The sequence below is a fragment of the Pseudorasbora parva genome, chromosome 11 (assembly GCF_024679245.1).
Source record: "Pseudorasbora parva isolate DD20220531a chromosome 11, ASM2467924v1, whole genome shotgun sequence".
In the NCBI taxonomy this organism is placed as follows: domain Eukaryota; kingdom Metazoa; phylum Chordata; class Actinopteri; order Cypriniformes; family Gobionidae; genus Pseudorasbora; species Pseudorasbora parva.
The window spans coordinates 7,974,933-7,997,711 of record NC_090182.1 but is presented as its reverse complement, the minus strand read 5'-3'; the positions used below and the strand labels follow the sequence as shown (position 1 = coordinate 7,997,711).

Below are 22,779 nucleotides of genomic sequence, written 5' to 3'. Positions count from 1 at the left end.
AAGAAGGTTCCTGAATAAAAATCAGGGAATAGTGATTGAAATGGATGTTATGAACGCGTTCGAGAAAGAAATGAATGAGTGGTGATCTAATTAAGATGGTATATGTATGTAGGCTGTAAACTGAAGGATGTTTTACTTCTATTTCAGACCATTATTGTGTATCTGACCATTTTATTTTATTATATATATATATATATATATATATACTGTAAAAAATTACCTGGTTGCCTTAAAATTTTGAGTCCACTGAAATTAAAATTTTGAGTTAATACAATGAACATTTTTTGAGATTAGACAACTTTTATTAAAATATTATGTATAAAATACATAATAAAATATTAAATATAATAAATATATCTCATGCATATTTGACCACTATTTTAATTAATTTTAATGAATTAATGTAAAGCACTTTGAATTGCCACTGGGTATAAAATGTGCTATACAAATAAACTTGCCTTGCCTTGATTTATCGTGCACAGGAGCGACTGAATACTGCCCCAGATAGTCATGCTTTCTGAAAAGAACTGTGATCTGAATATTTTGACTATCACGCAGTGTGAACTTGGCATAACGGTATGTGTCCGAAACCAAGCGCTCATTAGCACATCTGCTCCATTTGATACACAGCGATACAAACAGTAACGATGACGCCGGTATCCGTCTCTTCCTTTAGAAATGCATTAAAATGGATTTGCTTTCATAGCAGAAACAACACAACTAGGGTCGAACAGAAAGGGAGACTGGAAATACTGAAAATAACTCATTTCGGTAGTTCAAAATCGGTTATTTCTTCTAAAAAAAATAATACCTCCGCTTATCGTATATATTTTGATACTTTGCACACCATTACAAACATCTATATTACGCAGTGCATGAAATGTAATATTCAAAACAGTATAATAAGGTCACTTTAGCAAATATAACTTTAGATTTTAAAAATGCTAGTAAATGGTAAAATGACCATTGATTAAATACTGTAGAGGGGTTGTTCAGTGTTAGTTAACTAATAACTATAATGCATTTGAATCAAGTGTCAATAACAATTTTGAGTTACAACGTGTGTGACACTGCAAATCTGTCACTGACAGGACTCAATTTCAATCAGCATGTCATCTTTGAAGACAGCTGATTGTGTAGGAGGAGGATGGCAAAGGTTTGGGAACATCGTGATTATAATTAACCTAACAGAAGTCCACAGAAGAGCTTCTCAAATTGTTTTGCTTCAGTTGTGTGTGTCTAGCCACGTTTCCACCGAAATTACCCAGAACAATTTGTTCCAGAAACTTTTCCTCCCCGGACCTGATGCTGTCTGCCTTTTTATCACAGTCTAAACCAATGTCAACCAATCAAAATGCTGCGTGAGCTCAACCAATCAGCATGTCCCACCCCCGAAAGTTCCTGAACTTTGAAAAAGTACTGCCTCGTAAGCATGGACTTTCTGGGGGGAAAATATTTACCTGGAACTTCCTTTAGACCCAGATCCCTGCAGTCAAAACACACAGAGTACCACCCCAAAGTCCCTAGTTCCTGGAGAAAGATCCTGCAGTGGAAACACAGCTTATGTGTGGCTCGGTAACTAGTCAGTTCCAGCAGGCAAACATGTCCTAAAATTGCAAACAGAAGCATTCAACACGCTCGTCTTAATTATATATTCTTTGCGCTGCGCTCTCTGCTTCTCTCCTCTGTGTTTCACAGAATAGCTTCACAGCAAATGTGTTTAAAGATGTAGGCAAAGAAACAGAGAGACTCTTTCTGACTCATGTTTAGGTCATTTACCTTCCTTGAAAAACACACACACACACACGCACGCACGCACGCACGCACGCACACACACACACACACACACACACACACACACAGCAGGTTCCAGTTTTGTGTTCGTTTCTCTTCTATTGCTTTGCGCCCACAGACTGGGCAAGAAAACCATCTCCTCTCTATATTTCTCTCTTTCTTAAAATATCACCAAAATATTAAAGAGCCGTAGTCTGACTTTAATTCCCCTCTGTTTACAGAAATAGCTCTCACATCTTCTGCTTCAGCAGGTCTTTAACATTTATATTTAATTAATTTAGCAAATGCTTTTTGAATCGATTTACTAACGAGGTCTAGTACAACCAAAGTGATTCATCTTAATCAAACCACGAGCACACTTCAGGGTTTTTGGCTCAGACCCAGAATGCAAATGAGGGTGCGGGGTCTTGAAAACTGTCCAAAAAAATGACCTATGAAAAAAAAATCCACTTGTTCTTAGGTCAATGTCTAATTTTTTGACAGAAATGTCTCTTTCGGTTCTGATAAACTGAGTGACATTCAATTAAGCTGATTGTTGAAGAGCTCTACACACACACACACACACACACACACACACACACACACACACACACACACACACACTAAAGTGTGCCAATAAAATATCCCTAACTCCATTACAGGACCAGCAGCCTGAACCGTTAATATGATGGATCCATGCGTTCATGTCGTTTATGCCAAATCCTGACCCTATGAATGTCGGAGCAGAAAGTGAGACTCATCAGATCAGGCAACGCGTTTCCAATCGATCATTGTCCAGTTTTGTTGAGCCGTGTGAAGCCTCAGTTAGCTGTTCAAGTTTGGACGTGTTGTGTGTTCAGAGATGTTCTTCTGCAGAGCGAGTGCTTATTTGAGTTAGTGTTGCCTTTCTATCCGCTGAACCCGTCTGGCCGTTCTCCTTTGACCTCTGGCATCAATAAGGCGTTTTCACCCACAGAACTGCCGCTCACTGATATTTTTTCTCTTTTTTGGCTCATTCTCTGTAAACCCTATAGAGACGGCTGTGTGTGAAAATCCCAGTAGATCAGCAGTTTCTGAAATACTCACAAAAAAAGTCACTTAAATCGCATTTCTTCCCCATTCCGATGCTCAGTTTGAACTTCAGCAGATCGTCTCAAACATGTCCACATGCAATGAGTTGCTGTCATGTGATTGGCTCATTAGATATTTGCCTAAATGAGCAGTTGAACAGGTGACCTTATAAAGTGGCCGGTGAGTGTATGTGTGTGTCTATATATATGTATATATACATACACACATCGATCAGGCATAACATTATGTCATATCCTAATATTGTGTTGGTCTCTCTTTTTCTGCTAAAACAGCCCTGACCCGTCGAGGCATGGACTCCACTAGACCCCTGAAGGTGCTCTGTGGTACCTTGCACTAAGATGTTAGCAGCAGATCCTTTAAGTCCTGTAAGTAACAAGGTGGGCCCTCCATGGATCGGACTTGTTTGTTCAGCACATCCCACAGATGCTCGATTGGATTGAGATCTGGAGAATTTGGAGGCTAAGTCAACACCTCAAACTCATTGTTGTGCTTCTCAAACCATTCCTGAACCATTTTTGCTTTGTGGCAGGAGAATTATCCTGCTGAACGAGCCACAGCCACCAGGGAATACCGTTTCCATGAAAGGGTGAACATGGTCTGCAACAATGCTTAGGTTGGTGTTACGTGTCAAAGTAACATCCACATGGGTGGCAGGACCCAAAGTTTCCCAGCAGAACATTGCCCAAAGCATCACACTGCCTCTTCCCATAGTGCATCCTGGTGCCATGTGTTTTCCAGGGAAGCGACACACACGCACCCGACGTAATTTCCACATAATTGAAAAAGAAAACGTGATTCATCAGACCAGGCCACCTTCTTCCATTGCTCTGTGGTCCAGTTCTGATGCCCTCGAGCCACTGTTGGTGCTTTCGGTGGTGGACAGAGGTCAGCACGGGCACCCTGACTGCAGGCCCATACGCAACAAACTGAGATGCACTGTGTATTCTGACACCTTTCTATCAGAACCAGCATTAACTTCTTGAGCAATTTGAGCTACAGTAGCTCGTCTGTTTGATCGGACCACACAGACCAGCCTTCGCTCCTCACATGCATCAATGAGCCTTGGCCGCCCATGACCCTGTCGCCGGTTCTCCACTGTTCCTTCCTTGGAGCACTTTTGATAGATATTGACCACTGCAGACCGGGAACAGCCCACAAGAGCTGCAGTTTTGGAGATGCTGTGACCCAGTCGTCTAGCCATCACAATCTGGCCCTTGTCAAACTCGCTCAAATTCTTACGCTTGCCAATTTTTCCTGTTTCTAACACATCAGCTTTGAGGACAAAATGTTCACTTGCTGCCTAATATATCCCACCCACTGACAAGTGACGTGATGAAGAGATAATCAGTGTTATACACTTCACCTGCCAAACTGTTACGCCTCATCAAAGTGTGCTTGTGTGTGTGTGTGTGTGTGTGTGTGTGTGTGTGTGTGTGTGTGTGTGTGTGTGTGTGTGTGTGTGTGTGTGTGTGTGTGTGTGTGTGTGTGTGTGCATGTGTGTTTAGCTCTATGCTTTTTCAAATAATTCAGCAAAATCCTTGACTGACTGACAGCCTCAGGGGTGACAACATTTTCAAGGGTTTTTTAAACATTTTTATATGTTCCCTGGTGAAAACCCACACACATACACACAAACACACACACACGCAAGCTTAAAAAGACCCAATGAGAGAAATCCTCAAATTAACTCTCCTCACACACTGTGCATGTTTTCTGATCGATGTGGTTCAGCTTCTGCCAGCGGGAGAGTTGTGCCTTTTCTCTCCTGATTCGAGGACATTTTCACTCACTCCAGGTCCATTCCTGTCTGCCTGGTTCTTTATCTCTGGAGTGTAAAAGAGCAAACCCTGCAGTGTTGCTTCACAAATATCCGCTCCAGCTCTCTCTCTCTCTCTCTCTCTCTCTCTCTCTCTCTCTCTCTCTCTCTCTCTCTCTCTCTCTCTCTCTCTCTCTCTCTCTCTCTCTCTCTCTCTCTCTCTCTCTCTCTCTCTCTCTCTATTGAACTATGAAGCTACTTGAGCTTGTTTGAGAATTCAGATTGTCATTCTTTTTAGTGCAAACCTGCTTTATGTGTAAATTAGTCTCACTATTGATTGAGGCTTATTCAGTAAACTAACACACTCTAAACACTCAACCCGCAAATTGGGGCCGGCGGCGGCGGTGTGCAATTACTAACTTGTATAATGTTTGTAATGAAACGGGCACTAAAGCACAGATGGGCACATGCAAAGGCATGATGCAATTACTCAAAACTCCCCTCTTTTTCATATTCACATATCTATATCAATATTTCATATTCAGGAGGGAGGTCGAAGTACTCTCAGAAGTGCTATTCCACCAAACATTATAGTTCTCCTTTTTAACCCGATTAGAAAAGTGCCACGTTTAATTTTGTGTCTCCATACTAGATCATTTAACTATTCGTGTAACTGTATTAAATAGGGAACACGTGGAGGTGTTTGGTCGCTTCTAACTTGATCTCTGTTTGGTACCATAGTGAATGAACTGGGCTTAGTGGGCGAAGTTAAATGCTATCAGATCGTCACCGCGCGTCAGAGAGATTAAGTGCACACACTGAGACGAGAGAAATCTAGATGCACCCTAGCGGCAGCAAATTTAATCTGCCCGTGAGTGTAGTCTAGGAACTCTCAATACCTTTCTGAGCTGTATTTCTCACAATCTGAACGGGCCAATCACATCGTGTATTGAGTCGACGGGCGGGGCCATAATGACGACGGGCGAGTTGCGTTTGCGTACTTCTAGTAAACACAGAAACTGGCGAACGGCGGTCTTTCGAATCAGCTCTGACTGCGATACTGAAAGACATGGAGTTCAGCTTTTCTCTGAGAAAAGATCAAAGAGCAGCACTGAAGTCATTCTTAAAAAGGGAAGATGTGTTCAGAGTTTTGCCGACCGGATACGGTGAATGTTTAATCTGTCAACGAGCTCCGCTTCACCTTCGTTGCTCTGGTTGGTGTAGCGCTATCCTATCGCGTGCAGAGGGAGTTTGAAAGACAACCGTATATCCCGCCCCTCGGATTGAGCTGTCAATGGTGAGTTTCCAGACCAAACATCTTGATGTGGGTCAGGCTTGTCAGGCTAGGAATAACAGTTTAATATGAAAAAACGGTGGAGTATCACTTTAAATTCATATGAAATCAGTCACTGATACATTATCTTATGCTCTCACTTTCTTTTTTGTGAATGTTTTGATTGTATTATTATAAGTTGATAAGTTAAATGTGCAGTGTGTAATATTTATGAGGATCTATTGACAAAAATGCAATATACATAACTATGTTTTCAGTGGAGTTACATAATGTACTGTTTTTATTACCTTAGAATGAGTCATTTCTATCTCCAAACACCGCGGGTCCCCTTACAGTGAAGTCGCCATTTTGCGCCGTCATGTTTCTACAGTAGCCTTAAACGGACAATCTTCAGACAATCTTCGCTAGTCACTCTCTGCTGTCTCACACCCGTTTCACACATACTCCGTCTGCAGTGCGTGTACGGTGCGTGTTGCGTTGCATATGCGGTGCAGGATCCGCACGCCCTGTTGTGCTTTCACATATGCTGCGTTTGCAGTCCGCAACTGATCCGCTTTTACATACCACAAACACAGCATTTATTCATAATTTTTTATGTAAAATCCAAAGGTTGTTACTGAACATGGCTCGCCAGAATTGCAATTCTCTTTGTTTACTCTTTCATAGAAGTCAGGTTAACGTAGGCTACTACATTTAAACAATATTGTATTCAATTCATTCATTCATATTTATATAGCCTAGTACTTTAGATTTAGCTCACACAAGTGGCAAAACATTTAAACATAGGTTATAGCCAAAAATCACAAACATTTTAAATTAGAAACTTACAAAAGGCTATTCAAAAACAGCTGACTCTCGTCTTTTCTTTCGTTTTTAAATCCTTTTAAATGAAATCCTGCAGATCATAAAGGACTTTGCTTTCCACCTCCAGATAGAAAAGAAAGGACGAGTGCTCTCCATTATGGCACATTTTAAGGTGTTGTTTCAGTGCTTTACTTGAGAAAAAAGCCATGTGTTGACTTAGAAACAAGAGTATATCTTAAATTATATGCACCTGTAGTGAAATTACTAGATTTTTGCGTCAGTACATGTTTATTTTATTACGAACAATGTTCTGTCACTTTAATGCAGCAGCGCAGCAAAAAATAGACTGTACGAAAAAACGATCGGCGCACTGCTGCAGACGCAACGCTCCTGGAACGGACTGACGGACTGCATCCGCGTGCAGTGTGAAAGCTGTAATTCGTTAACATGGGTACTGAAAAAAATACGCACCGCATACGCACTGCAGACGGAGTATGTGTGAAACGGGCGTCAGACGACAAAATGTTTGTGTCAGCCACCGTAGCTTCTCTATGTGCTCCGGAAGGGAGGGGTGAGCAATTCGCTACCTCACCACTAGATGCTGCCAAATTTCACACAGAGCACCTTTAACATGTTTTGTGTTGTCAATAAATGTGTTATCATACATCCAAATCAATCTCACAGAACCATTATTAACTAAAACAAAACCAAAAATGTATTAAAACTTTGGTTAACTGAAATAATGCTAAAATAAAATATAAATACTAGATGAAAATCTTAATTAAAAACAAAAAAGACCAAATAAAAATTAGAAATGGCAAGCTCTGAAATGACTAACTGAAATAAAATAAATCAAAGCTATGACAAACTTTTACATTAATAAAAAAAAATGAAAAAAGCACATAAAAAATTAATAAATCTAAATGACGATGCAAACATATACAATAAAAGCCAATTCAAAATATGAACCAAAAATATAATTATATATATATATGGAGATACGCATGTCAACCCAAAATCTGATATGATTTGAAAGGGCTTTATTTTCTTTACACCAGTGCATAATGTCTTATGTTTTGTCTGATGTTGAGGTGAAATGAGCCCTGGATATGCCATCGACCCTCCTCTCCAATTATGACGCCTTCGGAGCAAACAGTTGTGATCAGTTTGTGCTGTGCCGCTGTCTTTCAGGTACTAGCTTTCGCCAGCACTTCTTCAATATTGTCCACTTACACACACACACACACGATCCCAAGACAGATCATTATCACATCCACCTGTATCTCACACACACACGCGAGACACTGAGCAGCAGAGAGACTGCACACACACTCACTCTCACTTTCTCACACACGCACACGCACGCGCACACTCACGCGCACACGCACGCACGCACGCACACACACACACACACACACACACACACACGCACTCTCTCTCTCTCTCTCTCTCTCTCTCACACACACACACACACACACACACACACACACACACACACACACACACACACACACACACACACACACACACACACACACACACACACACACACACACAAAGAGAAGTATCTGCACTCTAACCTTGAAGGCTTGTTAGCAAACCCGTGAGTGTTTCCACATTGCTGAACCTCAGAACTAACTGTCTGCGTTCATTTCCCATGATTCACTGCTGCTCATCACACTGAACCCGGAGACAGACTAACCCTGCAGTCAACGCACTGTAATGCTGGACGGAAGAAACAGGCTTATTACCGTTAACTAAAGATAAAACAGAAAAACATTTCTGTTAACTGAAATAAAGCTAAACTCAAATAAAATATAAATATTAGTTGGAAAACTTAAACTATACGAAAATAAGACATGTCACCTGAAATAACTGAAATAATTTAAAGTTGTAGCACTAATACTGCAAATAAATAAAAGCTAAAACGAACTATAACTAAAATACATTAGACCTAAATAGAAATATATATTAAAATAAATATTAATAAAAGGACAAAAGCCCATTTAAACAAAATTAACTATAAACTGTTCTATTAAACTATAAAATAAAATGCTAAAAAGTTAATACAACATTATAAAAAATATAAAAGCTATTTCAAAATATCAATAAAACTTAAAAGTAAATAAATAAACAAGAATAACCCTGGGAAATGCAGCAGCTCATGAGTTAAAAAAGTTACATTAAATCACATCTGAAATGCTGCAAACTTCACCAATATGACATATTTCAAGTATTCAGTGGGAAATAATGTACAGTCAATGGTACTTTCTTTTTAATATAAACTTTTGCTATACTATTTTTAAAAAGTCAGCTAAATTATTAAAAGTATAAAATATTCAGCGGAGAATCTGCTAACTATCAACCAACTAACGTCAATTATCTACTATACTTTTGAAATAAAATAAAAAATTGCCTTTGTCAGCAGAAACGTTATTTCAGAGGTGTTGAAATGATAAAATGTATATGAAAATGCATGAACTGATCAAACGTATTCTTAATGCACCACGGGTCACTTCAGATAAAAGCATAAACGTAGATGCAAATGAAATGCCCAGCGGTCAGGGGAAGGTGACAAGCACAGTCGGACTTAATCAAACACAATTTGCGTTCATGCATTTGGCAGATGCTTTTATCTAAAGTGACTTATATTTCAGTGAAGGTGTACATTTGATCAGTTCATGCATTCCCTGGGAATGAATGACATTTGCGTTGCTAGCGCATTGCTCTACTGTTTCAGCTACTGTGAAAAAGCCTCTTTTTGATGCGTTGTGAACTTGTATTGCCATATTTGAAGTGTTCTATTTACAGATTTCCTTAAACCTCCCCATTAAGACTCCCTCTTGCACATCTGAGGTTAGTTAAGTTCGTTTGAGTCACAGAGTCACGACTAATGAGTTCCACATTCTCCAAGTGATCTTTATCGAGGCGCGCTGGGAGAAGCGGCATGTTGCTCCATAAGGAGCTCCAGAGGAGTCCAGATCCACACTGCCCTCTACTGACCACACAACATACATGACATTGAACTGAGTAGAATTCACCTGGAGTTTACATATACACACTATGAAAGTTAAAAAATTAAGAAGAAAGAAACACATACACAAATAAAAAGTGAGAGTTCTCACCAGCAAAGGAAAAACACATACATTTTACACATTTGATAAAATGGTAAATGCATGTTTTTGAGAATGAGGATGGTTTTTGTGAAAACATGGGGCTACTTTTTACACTTGATATATATATATATATATATATATATATATATATATATATATATATATATATATATATATATATATATATATATATCCTTTGATCTATACAACCCTAATCTGGTCATAATTGTAATATGTCACTAGTTGGACTGTCGCTCGTGTTCTATCGAGTTGTTCATGAGAACTGTTTGTGTTTTTGTGATGGATATTCACTTTTTCATTGAATATTCGACCTGGATTAGTTACACACAGATTAGTCGTTGCCTGGGTTACGTATATGTGGGGCGGAGCTATCAAAATAGGGCCGCGACCCTTTTGGGGGTAGGGGTGTGTTTGTTTTGATGATTTGAAATCACCAAAACGGTTACCAGAAAGCACTTACCCCACTTTTAAGGACAGACAGCAGAAGGTTTATTAGGCTGCTGTCACTTTAAGAGCTGAAGCACATGATGCGGATCTGACGCACATCAAATTTTCTCATAACTCATTATGTTCATTTAAAGGGTTAGTTCACCCAAAAATGAAAATTATTTCATTAATTACTCACCCTCATGTCGTTGGACACCCGTAGGACCTTTGTTCATCTTCAGAACACAAATGAAGATATTTTTGTTGAAAGCTGATGGCTGAGAAAGGCTTCAGAATGGCCTCCATTGGCATTCAGTACATTCCCACTGACCCACTCACAAGACCCATAAAGGCACTAAAGACGACATTACAAAGTCACTACAGTGGCTGTACGATAATTTTACAATGCGACGAAAATATTATTGTGGGCACAAAAATCTAAATAATTATCCACAGTGAGATGGACTTTGTAATGTCGTCTTTAGTGCCTTTATGGGTCTTGTGAGTGGGTCAGTGGGAATGTACTGAATGCCAATGGAGGCCTTTCTGAAGCCTTTCTCAGCCGTCAGCTTTCAACAAAAATATCTTCATTTGTGTTCTGAAGATGAACGAAGGTGTTACAGGTGTCCAACGACATGAGGGTGAGTAATTAATGAAATAATTTTCATTTTTGGGTGAACTAACCCTTTAAGACTTTATTTACCTCATTTGAGACTGTGCTTACAAGGGAAAAAACAGCCATTTTAACATAAATGTGTGTTTTTGTCTGTCCAAGTGCTGCTTGAAGCATGACAGTGCTTGCGTTGTGTGTGTGAACTGCATTCTCTTTCGTCTCATCACAAGTGAATGGTTTCAAAGCATTTGGATGAATAAGAGCGTGATCATATGTAATGCTAGCCAAAGGATGAAGGGGGAAAACGGATGCTGCGTTAATTGCGTTAAACATTTTTTATATTTAATTAACTTTCATTAATTTAATCAATGCGTTAATTTTGACAGTACTAATATGTATAATAAAATATATGCCGCTGATTATAACACTGATTATCATAGCACTTGTTAGTGGGTGGGATATATTAGGCAGCAAGTGAACATTTTGTCCTCAAAGTTGATGTGTTAGAAACAGGAAAAATGGGAGAGTGTAAGGATTTGAGCGAGTTTGACAAGGGCCAAATTGTGATGGTAGACGACTGGGTCAGAACATCTCCAAATCTATCAAAAGTGCTCCAAGGAAGGAACAGTGGAGAACCGGCCACAGGGTCATGGGCGGCCAAGGCTCATTGATGCACATGTGGAGCGAAGGCTGGCCCGTGTGGTCCGATCAAACAGAAAAGCTACTGGAGCTCAAATTGCTCAAGAAGTGTCGGGATGAACATCTGAATAAACGATGAGAACTGTTCCGAATGTAAAATGTTCCAAAACAATATAAAAATCACCTCCCTACAGCCCAGTGAGGTTTTTTAGAGGTGTTCGGTCCTGTGGCGGGCCTCACACATCACCGTGTTATAGTGAAGCTGAAAGTCGTGTGGCTCCACATCTAGCTTGAGCACTTCACTGATTCAGATTAAATCAGGCTGTCGGCTGCTTCCGCGACAGCTCATTGATTACATCTGCTCTGCGGCTCTTATTGTCCTGAAACCAGTCTCTATCTCAGCAGGACGCTCTGTGATGTGCGCCAAATGATTAAAATCAACGCCTCCTCTCCAGCGTCCCTCTGACAGGCCGAGATACGTCGATGGGACGCCGTCACTCCTCCCGCCTCGATTTTCCATTTAGAGGCATCACGGAAAAGTGTAACCATGGCGACACTAAAAGGGTTTCCGTGGGCCGTTACGGGCCAGTAGCTGGCGAGCTGAGGCGGTGCATCACTTTTAATCAGCATGCTAATTTCCCACCTACAGCGCAGACACAACACATCACAATTAGGGAGAAATGCACATCTGAAGCCACAATACTGGCCAACACGAATGAGATCTTTTTAATGTGTCGATGTATTTTCGGGATGTGTGATATTTTGTCTATGATAATAACGTAATTCTTGTTTTTGTAACGATGTGGAAGCTGACATTGTCACTTACTTTGCACAAATAACAGACCTTGAAAATGCATGCTTTCATCACATGATGCACATGACAGCAGAATGTAGTAAAAATGCCCACAAAATTTGATATATATCTCTTCATCACAGCACCATATTAGGCAGCAAGTGAACATTTTGTCCTCAAAGCTGATGCGTTAGAAACAGGAAAAATGGGCAAGTATAAGGATTTCAGCGAGTTTGACAAGGGCCAAATTATGATTGCTAGACGACTGGGTCAGAACATCTCCAAAACTGCAGCTCTTGTGGGCTGTTCCTGGTCTGCAGTGGTCAATATCTATCAAAAGTGCTCCAAGGAAGGAACAGTGGCCAAGGGTCATTGATGCACGTGGGGATTGAAGGCTGGTCTGTGTGGTCCGATCAAACAGACAAGCTACTGTAGCTCAGAACTTAAAGGATCTGCTGTTAACATCTTGGTGCCAGATACCACAGCACACCTTCAGGGGTCTAGTGGAGTCCATGCCTCGACGGGTCAGGGCTATTTAGACAGCATCAGAGGGACCAACACAATATTAGGAAGGTGGTCATAATGTTATGCCTGATCGGTGTAAGTATATATGTATTTTTTTTACATATTTTTGTCTTGTATTTTTATATGATAGCTAAGCAATGTCACGTGAGCAAACATATTTTATACAACAGTTCAATAAGCAAGATGTTAATATAGTAAGTTATATTTCAGTCACAATATTGTCAATATTCATCAGTTTTTGCTCTATTTCACCAACAAAAATAATCATAACCAATGGAATGAATCAAAGTCAATGATTCAATTAACTATTCATAAAGAGACACTTGCTTCATTCCTGAATGAATCAGTTGAATAAATATCAAGACAGATCATTTAATTTTTCTCAAAAATCACATCATTTCCATTTTTAAAATATTACTATAGCATTTATGCAATTGTACTTAACTAGTGTGCTGTAACTAAATGATATTATAGATGCAGCTTCAAATATCATCTAGTTATTGTTATCTACAAAATAACAGAACATATCGAGATAATAATTACCGGTATGTCAGTATCACTATACCCTAAAAAAAGGACTCTTTCACGGACGCTTATAGTATTTTTGTCTCATTTTCCAGGAAAAATATATATATTTTTTTTAAATGCATTTATTAGATAAGCAAAATGACTGAAAAATTTATCACAATTATGTACGTTTAGGCCAAAAACAAGGAAAAAAAATCTAATTAGGTCAAAAAAATGATTTACGTCAAAGGAAAACTTATTTTGGATATTCTTTTCAGAGAATAAGACCCGATATCTTAAGTAATTTTGCTTCTCATTAAAATGTGCATCTTGTTTAGATATTTGTACTAGAAAACAAGACAAAAATACAGAGTAAGATTTTTTATTTTTATTTTCCTGTAGGACAAAAGCTGACCAGCTTTTGTTGATTTCTCCAGAGGAATTTTAGGAGAAACATCTAGTTCTCTAAATGAGGTTTAGGGTTTTGGGGCTTTCTTTGTCTATAATGAGGAGCAGTTTTGAGCAGTTTATGAGGCGTTTGGACCTCGAACACCCCGTGAGAACTGGCGGTGCGGCTCATTCTGTTTGCTTTAAAATGAAGTCGGACTGCAGGGATCCCCTTCAAAATGGGCTGACCACAACTTAAAAAGCCCATTTGCAGAGCGATTTGGAAACGATTACAGCCGAGCCATTCTCTCATAAGCCTGACATATCTGTGCACAGAATACAAATCAGCACCTACTGCTCCAACAGCACTCACACTAATGTAAGATGACAGCAATGAGAGAAAGAGAGAGCATTTCAATATGAACAAAAGAAGGAATTTAGGTGAAATTTTGACAGTTCCCACAGAAGTTTGCCTTTAACCTGTCAGACATCAAACATCAGCAGTTATTTGGGTTTTACATGTTGGCCCTACGAGGAAAACAGTGTAATAAAGTGAATAAAAAACGCCTTGTTGCTGAACTTTATGGTCTGTTTTCAGCAGTGGTTCTCAAATGTCAGTGCAACTAACACTTTATTTATATAGACAGAGAAAGCGCATCGTATTTGAGGCGAAAATGCAGCCCATCACGAATGACTGAGATTACTTTATGTATTAATTCATTATATGAGATAGTAATGAGAATAATATGGAGATCTTCACCATGACCTTGATATTTGTCCTGTGAAACGAGTTAAGAAACATTCTAGTTTCAGAAGAGAAATGTTTCAAATTGTGCTCAGATTATTCGCTAAGATAACACACGTCTCAGATCTCAAAATGAAAACTACCATCAAACCATTTTCATCAAATTCTCCAAAGATCAAATGATCTGATCAACTGTATCCTTACTAACTGTTAACTCATTTTTGTCTGTTAATTTCTCCAGAGAAAACACTTTTTGTTGCTGATGTCAAAGGTCAAGTGTCCAATTAAATTCCTTGGTCGTTTTGGAGCAAACCTTTCTGTCCCCTAACAGAAGCTTTTCAAGAAGTCAGCATGGGCCGGCTCCTTCAAAAACATTAACAAAAAATATATACACAAGATTCGACATGGTGTGTTTCATGTTGTGAATTACTGGCTTCAGAAAAGACATTTAGATACCAAACACCCAAATTATAAAGACTATAAATCAGTTATGCTCATTTAGAAATGTCACGTCAATAACTGAAAATAATATTGGACAATTTGTGGGTCACAGTAATATCGATGACTTTCAGTGATTTAAAGGGGTGGTAAAACACATTCTTTTGAAGGCTTGATTGTGTTTGTGGGGTGCACTGTAACATGTATTCATGCCTCGTTTAAAAAAAAAATCCATTAGTTTTAATTTATTTTACACTGCTCTGTATCTCCTTGTAAAAACGGTCGGATGGTTTCCAGGTTCTATGAAGCCAGTCCCTCAAAAATACGCAATGGGCTCAGATTGGTTAGCTGGCCCAGCTGTGTTCTGATTCGCCAACTGCCTAGTGCACGTGTTAGTCGATCGATAAGTTATCACGGACTGTGGGCGGGGCGCCGCCATTACATGTTTTTAACACTGACAGGGAGTCGGAGCCTGCTTGATTTACAACATAAGATCATTAACATCACCTAATATATGTAATATGACATTACGTGAGGGAATGGTTGAAAATGGTTGTTAGTTGATCAGTTAATTTTTCACAGGCTTTTGGCATCCGTGCCGCCATTATATGTTGATAACACTGATGGAGCCTGCTGGATTTACAACACAAGATCATCATAGACAGTAAAAGAAATGGACAGAGCTATCCCATTGACTTCAACGGCAGAAAGTGAGATCAGTAAGGAGCACTCACTTCCTGATGGCTGAGCGTACTGCGCCGGCTCAAACTGAGCTTGACGACGTAGATGTGACGTGAGCCTCCTGTCTGACAGCTGTAGGTCTTCTAGTAGTTGTGGAAAGTAAAATCAAAATCACGTTGTTTAAATATTTTCTCCCGTTGCTTTTAGCTCACTATGGGCTTCTCCTCATTCTTCTCCCTTGACTTTATCAGACTTTATGTCTCCACGTCCCCCCGACTGACTCATAAACAGTAAAAGATTGCCTGCGAGCGTCTCCTCCTGTCTCTACTGTAATTTCTCTCCTGTGCGACAGAGTCGCGTTGGTTATGACGCAATCGTTAGCCTATTTTACAAAAACAGCTTCTGCAGGGCGATAGTGTAAGATACAAGGTAATGGAGTCTTTTATGCATTGTCGTGTTTCTTTATAAATAAACAATGGACAAATGGAGTCTTTAAACGCCTCAGATGTAAAGTTATTCACTGTCAAAGTGACTCAAAAATGAATGGGAGTCAATGGGATGCTAACAGCAGGTGATGGCTTGGTTAGCAATGGCCGCTCCTATGGGTGGAACGCTTTCCGAGTGCTAGATTACCCCCTTGAAGATCATCCACTTATCCTGATATAGGGTGAATTCAAGGTAATTGGGACACTTTTTGGCATTAAGATAACTTGGGAAAAGTGTCCCAATCACCCTAAATTCACCTTATGTGACATTAGAACAAGGTAGAAAATGATTGTGTAAGTTATCACGGGCTGTGGGCATCCGTGCCGCCGTTATGAGTTTAAATACTGACGGAGATGGGGCATGCTGGATTTACAACCAAAGATCATACACTTCTCCTGATGTAATGTCATTTGAAGTATATGCAACAGTGGAAGCAAGTGATGAAAGTACTTTGTGCAGAAAAAAAACTAAACAAAAATAATGACTATTGAACAATCTCTTCTCTTTAACATAATTCTTCTTTGCTGTTCACATAGTAAATACAGTCCAGAGCTTCTGGGTTCTACACCAGAACGCCGCTCATTATTGGCCAGCTCCTGCGTCTGCATCACACTCATGTGTCATAGTGTTCACATGAACAGCATCGGCCAATAGTGAGCAGGTGTTCGATGGACTATTTTAACGATGTCTTTACTACTTTGCTGGGTCTTGAAAGTGGCAATGATATTGCTGCCTATGGCTTGACTGAATTATAAAAATCGATATAGTTATTTGAGTCTCTTTGGCACTGATGAGAAAAAACGTGAGCCTATCGCGACTCCTAGGGGTTAAGATGTCTTTCGGATTTCATCAAAAATATCTTAATTTGTGTTCTGAAGATAAACGGTCTTACGGGTTTGGAACAACATGAGGGCGAGTAAATGCAGAAACTGCAGAAACCCTTGTTATTTGTTACAAGCTGTTCACACACTGGCAGTAAAAACGTGATTAATACATACAAAAACTTACATATAGCCCATTTTATATTCTTCAGAATGTGTGTGTTTTGTGTGTGGTTGCAATGGTTGTGCGTGTGTCACTCACGTGGTGAAGGCGGGGTTATATTTGGCCCCCAGGTAATACGAGTACAGGTTGAACATGCCGATCATAAACGCCACGAAGACCATGATGAAGATGACCATGAACTTGAAGATGTCCTTGACGGTGCGGCCCAGGGAGATCTGCAGCGGGCCGAAGCTCTCATTGGCCGGGAGGATGTAGGCGATACGAGAGAAGCTCAGGACCACAGCGATGGCGTACAGACCCTCGGAGATGATCTGAGGATCGGACGGCCTCCACCTGTTCCTCGCTAAAACAGACACACACAGAGACCTTCAATAAAAATGCTGGTGTACTTTCTGTAACTGGACAGACGGGAGAATTTGATTCAGAATTAAAGGAATGGTGAAGTAACGTCACGTGTGGTCGGGTTTGAAGGTTTGAACTCAAAGAGAATCAGAAGGAGGAAGTCAAAGGTGGATAATGCTAATGAAGACTTTGTTCAGAGATTCTCAGTGAACACAATGAAGATCAAAAGCGCACACACACGCGCATGCGCACACACACACACAGCAGTAAAGCTGATTCAAAGATTTCACCAGCACACACACTTTTTTCTATATGTCCTGTGATTTCAGAGGCTGCGATATCACTTTGACACCAGCAGATAGCAGCATTGATAACAGACATCACAACGGCCACTGTCATAACACATCTCAGTTATTTTAGCATTGTTTATATACCATTTATAGTATTTATTAATACTTCGAATTAGCTTTTGTTTTATAGTCTTTTCATTTTAGTTTTAGTAATTTTATGCACTTTTGTCATTAGTTTAAAAAAAAATATATTTCTTTTAAAAAAAAAATTTCACTTGTTTTATTTGGCAAGGCAAGTTTATTTGTATAGCACATTTCATATCCAATTTCAATTCAAAGTGCTTTACATAGAAATTAATTAAAACAGTGGTAACAAATGCATGAGAAAAAAGAATACCATGTGGACGAATAGAAAATTAAAAACATTTCAGTTATTTGCCAATCATATTTCAGTAAGTTGCCAATACAACATTTATAATAATTACAAGGAAAATTGAAATAAAAATGTATAAACGTTAAGGCAGGGCATAAGAGTTAAGTCTAACTTATTACTGCTCAGAAATAAAATACAGCAGCGTTTGAGTGATTTTTTGTCAGGAAGTGTTGGAGATGGGAAGAATAAGGATAAATCAAACCACAGATTTCAGCTAAGCTAATGATGATAACAGTCCTGCAGTTCTGCATCGCAGCCTCCTCATTAATGATTCGGCCCAAAACACCTGCACTCAGAGTATAAAGCTCAGCTCAAAGTACCACAGTGAACAGACTATCAGCTAAAATACCACAATAAGTAGTTGTAAGGAAATGCAACTATGCTAAACTGGTACTATCTTCCATTGTCTTCAACAAAAACATAATGAAAGATTCTGACGCTTGTCTAATGTCAATTTGAAGGACAATTATTTAAAGGAAGTGTATGTAAGATTGTGGCCAAAACTGGTCCTGCAATCACCTTCAAATGACTGTTGAGCGGTGTATCCCCCTCCCCCTCCCTCGAGGTTGCCAGATTGCTGCAGGAACGTTTGTAGCTGCCGCTGTGGTAACTAGAGCAGATCTGGCAACCCGGATGGTGAAACACTTCTGACTTTGTGATTGGTAGATAAGTGGAGGGCGGAGGGCGGAGCTTTAGGCCAAAACACAACATGTCAACATCAACATCAGTTGAGGGCTGCAACAACAACTTTTAAATGACAATATCCTGGCCGGACTACTTTTGTCAGTGATATCAGTATTTGAAATGAACATGATTTCTTAATGTCTGGGGACATAGCAGGGCCATAGGACATATTGTTCCTTTAAGACTCTAGAACTCTCTTCAGTATTAAGCAGACATGATGAATCCTTTAGTGTAATCCAAATGTGTTGTTTTTTTTTTTTTTAATGAAAATTAATATTTTTGAGGTGAAATGTGACCTGAACCTGTTCCTAACATGATTGGTAAGATTCTCCCTACACTCACTGTAACTTCTAATGTATTTACACACCATATGTGAAGTAGGCGACCTCCGCGGGAAGGGATGCGTTGCTAATGTCGTGGTTGGGGACGTGCAGGTCGACATAGAGCTGAGCTTTAGACGCTTTGAGGAACGCCATGAGACGAGCAGTGAAGGACGCCACGAAGATCGACAGCATCCCAAAGTCTAAAACGTTCCACAGGTGCATCACGTACTCGCGCGGACCGTCCACCCAAATCTCCTTACACTCCGACCAGATCATCCCTGAAACACACACACACACACGCACGCACGCGCACGCACGCACACACACACACACACACACACACACACACACACACACACACACACACACACACACACACACACACACACACACACACACACACACACGCACAGTGTTTTCATGTTTTACGGGGATAGACGTAATGGTTTTTATACAGTACAAACCATATTGAACCATATGAAGTCCTTTAATATTTATCTCCCCTTACACTATCCCTAAACCCCTAAACCAACCCATCACACACAACTTTCTACATTTTTAAAAAACATAATTTAGTATGATTTATTATTCCATTTCCCTCGTGGGGACCACTTGCTGGTCCCTACAATGATAAACCGTTACACACACACACACACACACACACACACACACACACACACACACACACACACTCTTACTTACACACACACACACACACACACACACACACACACACACACACACACAAACACACTCTCTTTCAGACACACAAACACAGAGACAGAGAGAGAGAGAGAGAGAGAGAGAGAGAGAGAGAGAGAGAGAGAGAGAGAGAGAGAGACAAACACAGAGAAACACACACATATACACACAACCTAAACCATTTCAATATTGACCCATCATGCACCAGGCCTTACCCAGAACCCATTTCATGATGAGGAGCTCGGTCCAGGAGAACTGTGTGGTCTTGACGCGGAACACCTGCCGCGGATGGTCCGTTATGGTCTCATTGGGCAGGTTCTTCACACCCTCGAATCGGTCCGAAGCGTTCAGAATCAGCAGACCCAGAAAGATGGTGAACGACACGGCATGAGCGACAAACTTCATGAACGGACTCCGCAATATCTGCCCCAACTGACAGAGAGAGGTCAGCGTTAGATACACAAGGCATCATAAAATGGGCTTCTTTTTTAGTCAGTACAGCTAACTTCAAGTAACCTGGTTGCCTTCATTTTGAGTTAATTGAAATTAAAAATTTGAGTTGATACAATGAAGGAAATTTGTTTAATAAATAGAAACTCAAAAAATTGTGTCTGAACCACATAAATGTGATAAAGCATGAAAATAGCACTATTTGGCATGTTTCACTGCATCATCAGAAATAAAACACACACAATTACCCAATATGCTTACAAAATCTTTTAATAATATTTTAATAAAGGTGTTAAAATCTCAAATGTTCATTGTGTAAAGTCAATTTTAATTTCAATGAACTCAAAATTTTAAAGCAACCAGGTCACTTTTTTTCTAAATATTTTTTTACAGTGTGTGTGTGTGTGTGTGTATATATATAAAATATTAGAATATCACAAACTGAAATGAATTGTACTGTAGAATATTCTAGGGTATTTTTAGAGTCATAGAGACTAAAGAAATCATCAGAAACTAGAGAAAATATGAATCCACTGCAAAATCCTTTAAAGTGTGACTCATCAAAATTCATAGAGACGGTGTGAATGTGAGGTGAATTTTATAGAGCTGATATTCTGATTATTACCTCAAACACATGAGTATGAAATAATTCCATTGTGATATATCGTTTATTTGAAATATTCAGTCAACGCTCCCCCTTATATATGAACTCATTCGTCAGTAACAGATGGATTCGCTCACAGACGCTGCTCTCACTGGATGTTTATGAACTCTGAACGATCGTCAGAGATTTTCTCCAAAATCAATCATTTGTATTCAGTCCGTGTTTTTCTCACTGCAGACGACATGAAGGTTTTGATTGCCCTGGAGTTCAAGTGTCTCGCGCACACAATATCATCATCATCATCAGCATCATCATCATCATCATCATCAGTCAGCATTCAACTGTCTGCTTGGGATTCAACACCTCTAACTCTCAGATACCGTGAAAGTTTAAATGCTTAGATGAAGCATAACCTAGAGATTTGTCTTGCCGTCTACATAGGCAGCTCCCTTAGTAAGGTGGCATCCTAATTGAAACAGTGTGAATTACACACTACATACACATCGTCACATGATTAGCACTCTTCAGGCTACAACATACTCTGTAAGAAGAGAGAAAAAGGTTCTCGCTCCCAGGGCTGCGGGAACAAAATGGCGTCAGTTTGTTCTCGTAGCCCAGGTTTGGGAGTTCGCGCAACTTGTTCTCGACTCATCGCCTGAGCAGAACTTTTTTCTCGCGGGTGTCCGAGAACTGTTGTGTGATTGGTCAGACATTTAAAGTGGATGTGGTTAATACAGAGAAACGCAGATTATCTGCGACTGCTTTTCATGTGAAGTATGAAACAACTTTATATATTTATATAGTAATATATATTAAAATATATAGCTTATTTAATTCTAAACAATATATGCAAAGCATAAAACAGTATATTTAAGTTTTATTTAGTATAATGGCAGAACATTGTGTGTGTCTGAGTAAAAAAGAGAATGTCTCTCTCTCACTGTGTGTGTGTGTGTGTCTGAGGGAGAGAGTGTGTCTCTCTCTCTCTCTCTCTCTCTCTCTCTCTCTCTCTCTCTCTCTCTCTCTCTCTATCTGTGTGTGTCTGAGGGAGACAGTGTGTGTCTGTCTCTCTCCCTGTGTGTGTGTGTGTGTGTGTGTGTGTGTGTGTGTGTGTGTGTGTGTGTGTGTGTGTGTGTGTGTCTGAGCGAGAGAGTCTCTCTCACTCTTTCTTTGTATTGTTATCTCTTTCTAATTATGTTAACAAAATGTATTGTATATTGCTTCGTATTAAAATATGATTATGCTAACTCTGCCACAAAAAGCTATATATATGTTCTGATTGGCCATGCATGCCACAGCAATTTCACTTTAAATAAAAAACACGTACATGTATCTGAATGAACACACACCACAGAATTATTCTGTTTCGTATAAAGCTAATTATAATTATTTAGACTAATCCTACACCTTAAAGGATGATAGTTAAGTAAATCGCCTCCCACACACAAACATGCACACACACACACACACAAATACACACTTTTCTGTGAACCTTGAATGCCTTTCCCTCTCCTCTCGCTCTCTCCGTCACATGTCTCAAGAGACGCTACAGTTCTTCCTGTCTGACGAGCTCTGATTAGATTTCAATCCCAAACCCTCCACAAAAGCCTTCGCAGTGTGTGTAAGTGTGTGTGTGTAGGGGTCTCTCTCAGCTGATATCTCTCCATGAGACAGCGTGTGTTGAAGTGCCCATCAAACACAGAGTCAGTGTGTAAATCCTCTTCCTCGGGATGGAAATGGAACGTGTTTATCTGTGCTTATACTTGTCTGTTCGTAATAGAGTTTGGAGAGACGTGTGTGTATGTGTGTGTCTGTATGTTTATGGAAAATTGAAGCTGTTATATTTTACT

The 22,779-nt window shown here is 39.7% G+C and overlaps 1 protein-coding gene across 1 annotated transcript in view; it reads right to left on the bottom strand.

Moving 5' to 3' along the window:
• The window catches only part of trpc7b (transient receptor potential cation channel, subfamily C, member 7b), an 89,707-nt gene that overhangs the window by 8,864 nt on the left and 58,064 nt on the right, over nt 1–22,779 (bottom strand). Inside the window, exons 5-9 of the mRNA XM_067457829.1 lie at nt 20,091–20,307; nt 19,218–19,451; nt 17,180–17,444; nt 12,002–12,177; nt 9,608–9,717 (exon numbers count right to left, since the gene is read on the bottom strand). Of these exons, the coding sequence (XP_067313930.1) occupies nt 9,608–9,717; nt 12,002–12,177; nt 17,180–17,444; nt 19,218–19,451; nt 20,091–20,307 (1,002 nt within the window). The remainder of the gene's footprint in view (nt 1–9,607; nt 9,718–12,001; nt 12,178–17,179; nt 17,445–19,217; nt 19,452–20,090; nt 20,308–22,779) is intronic.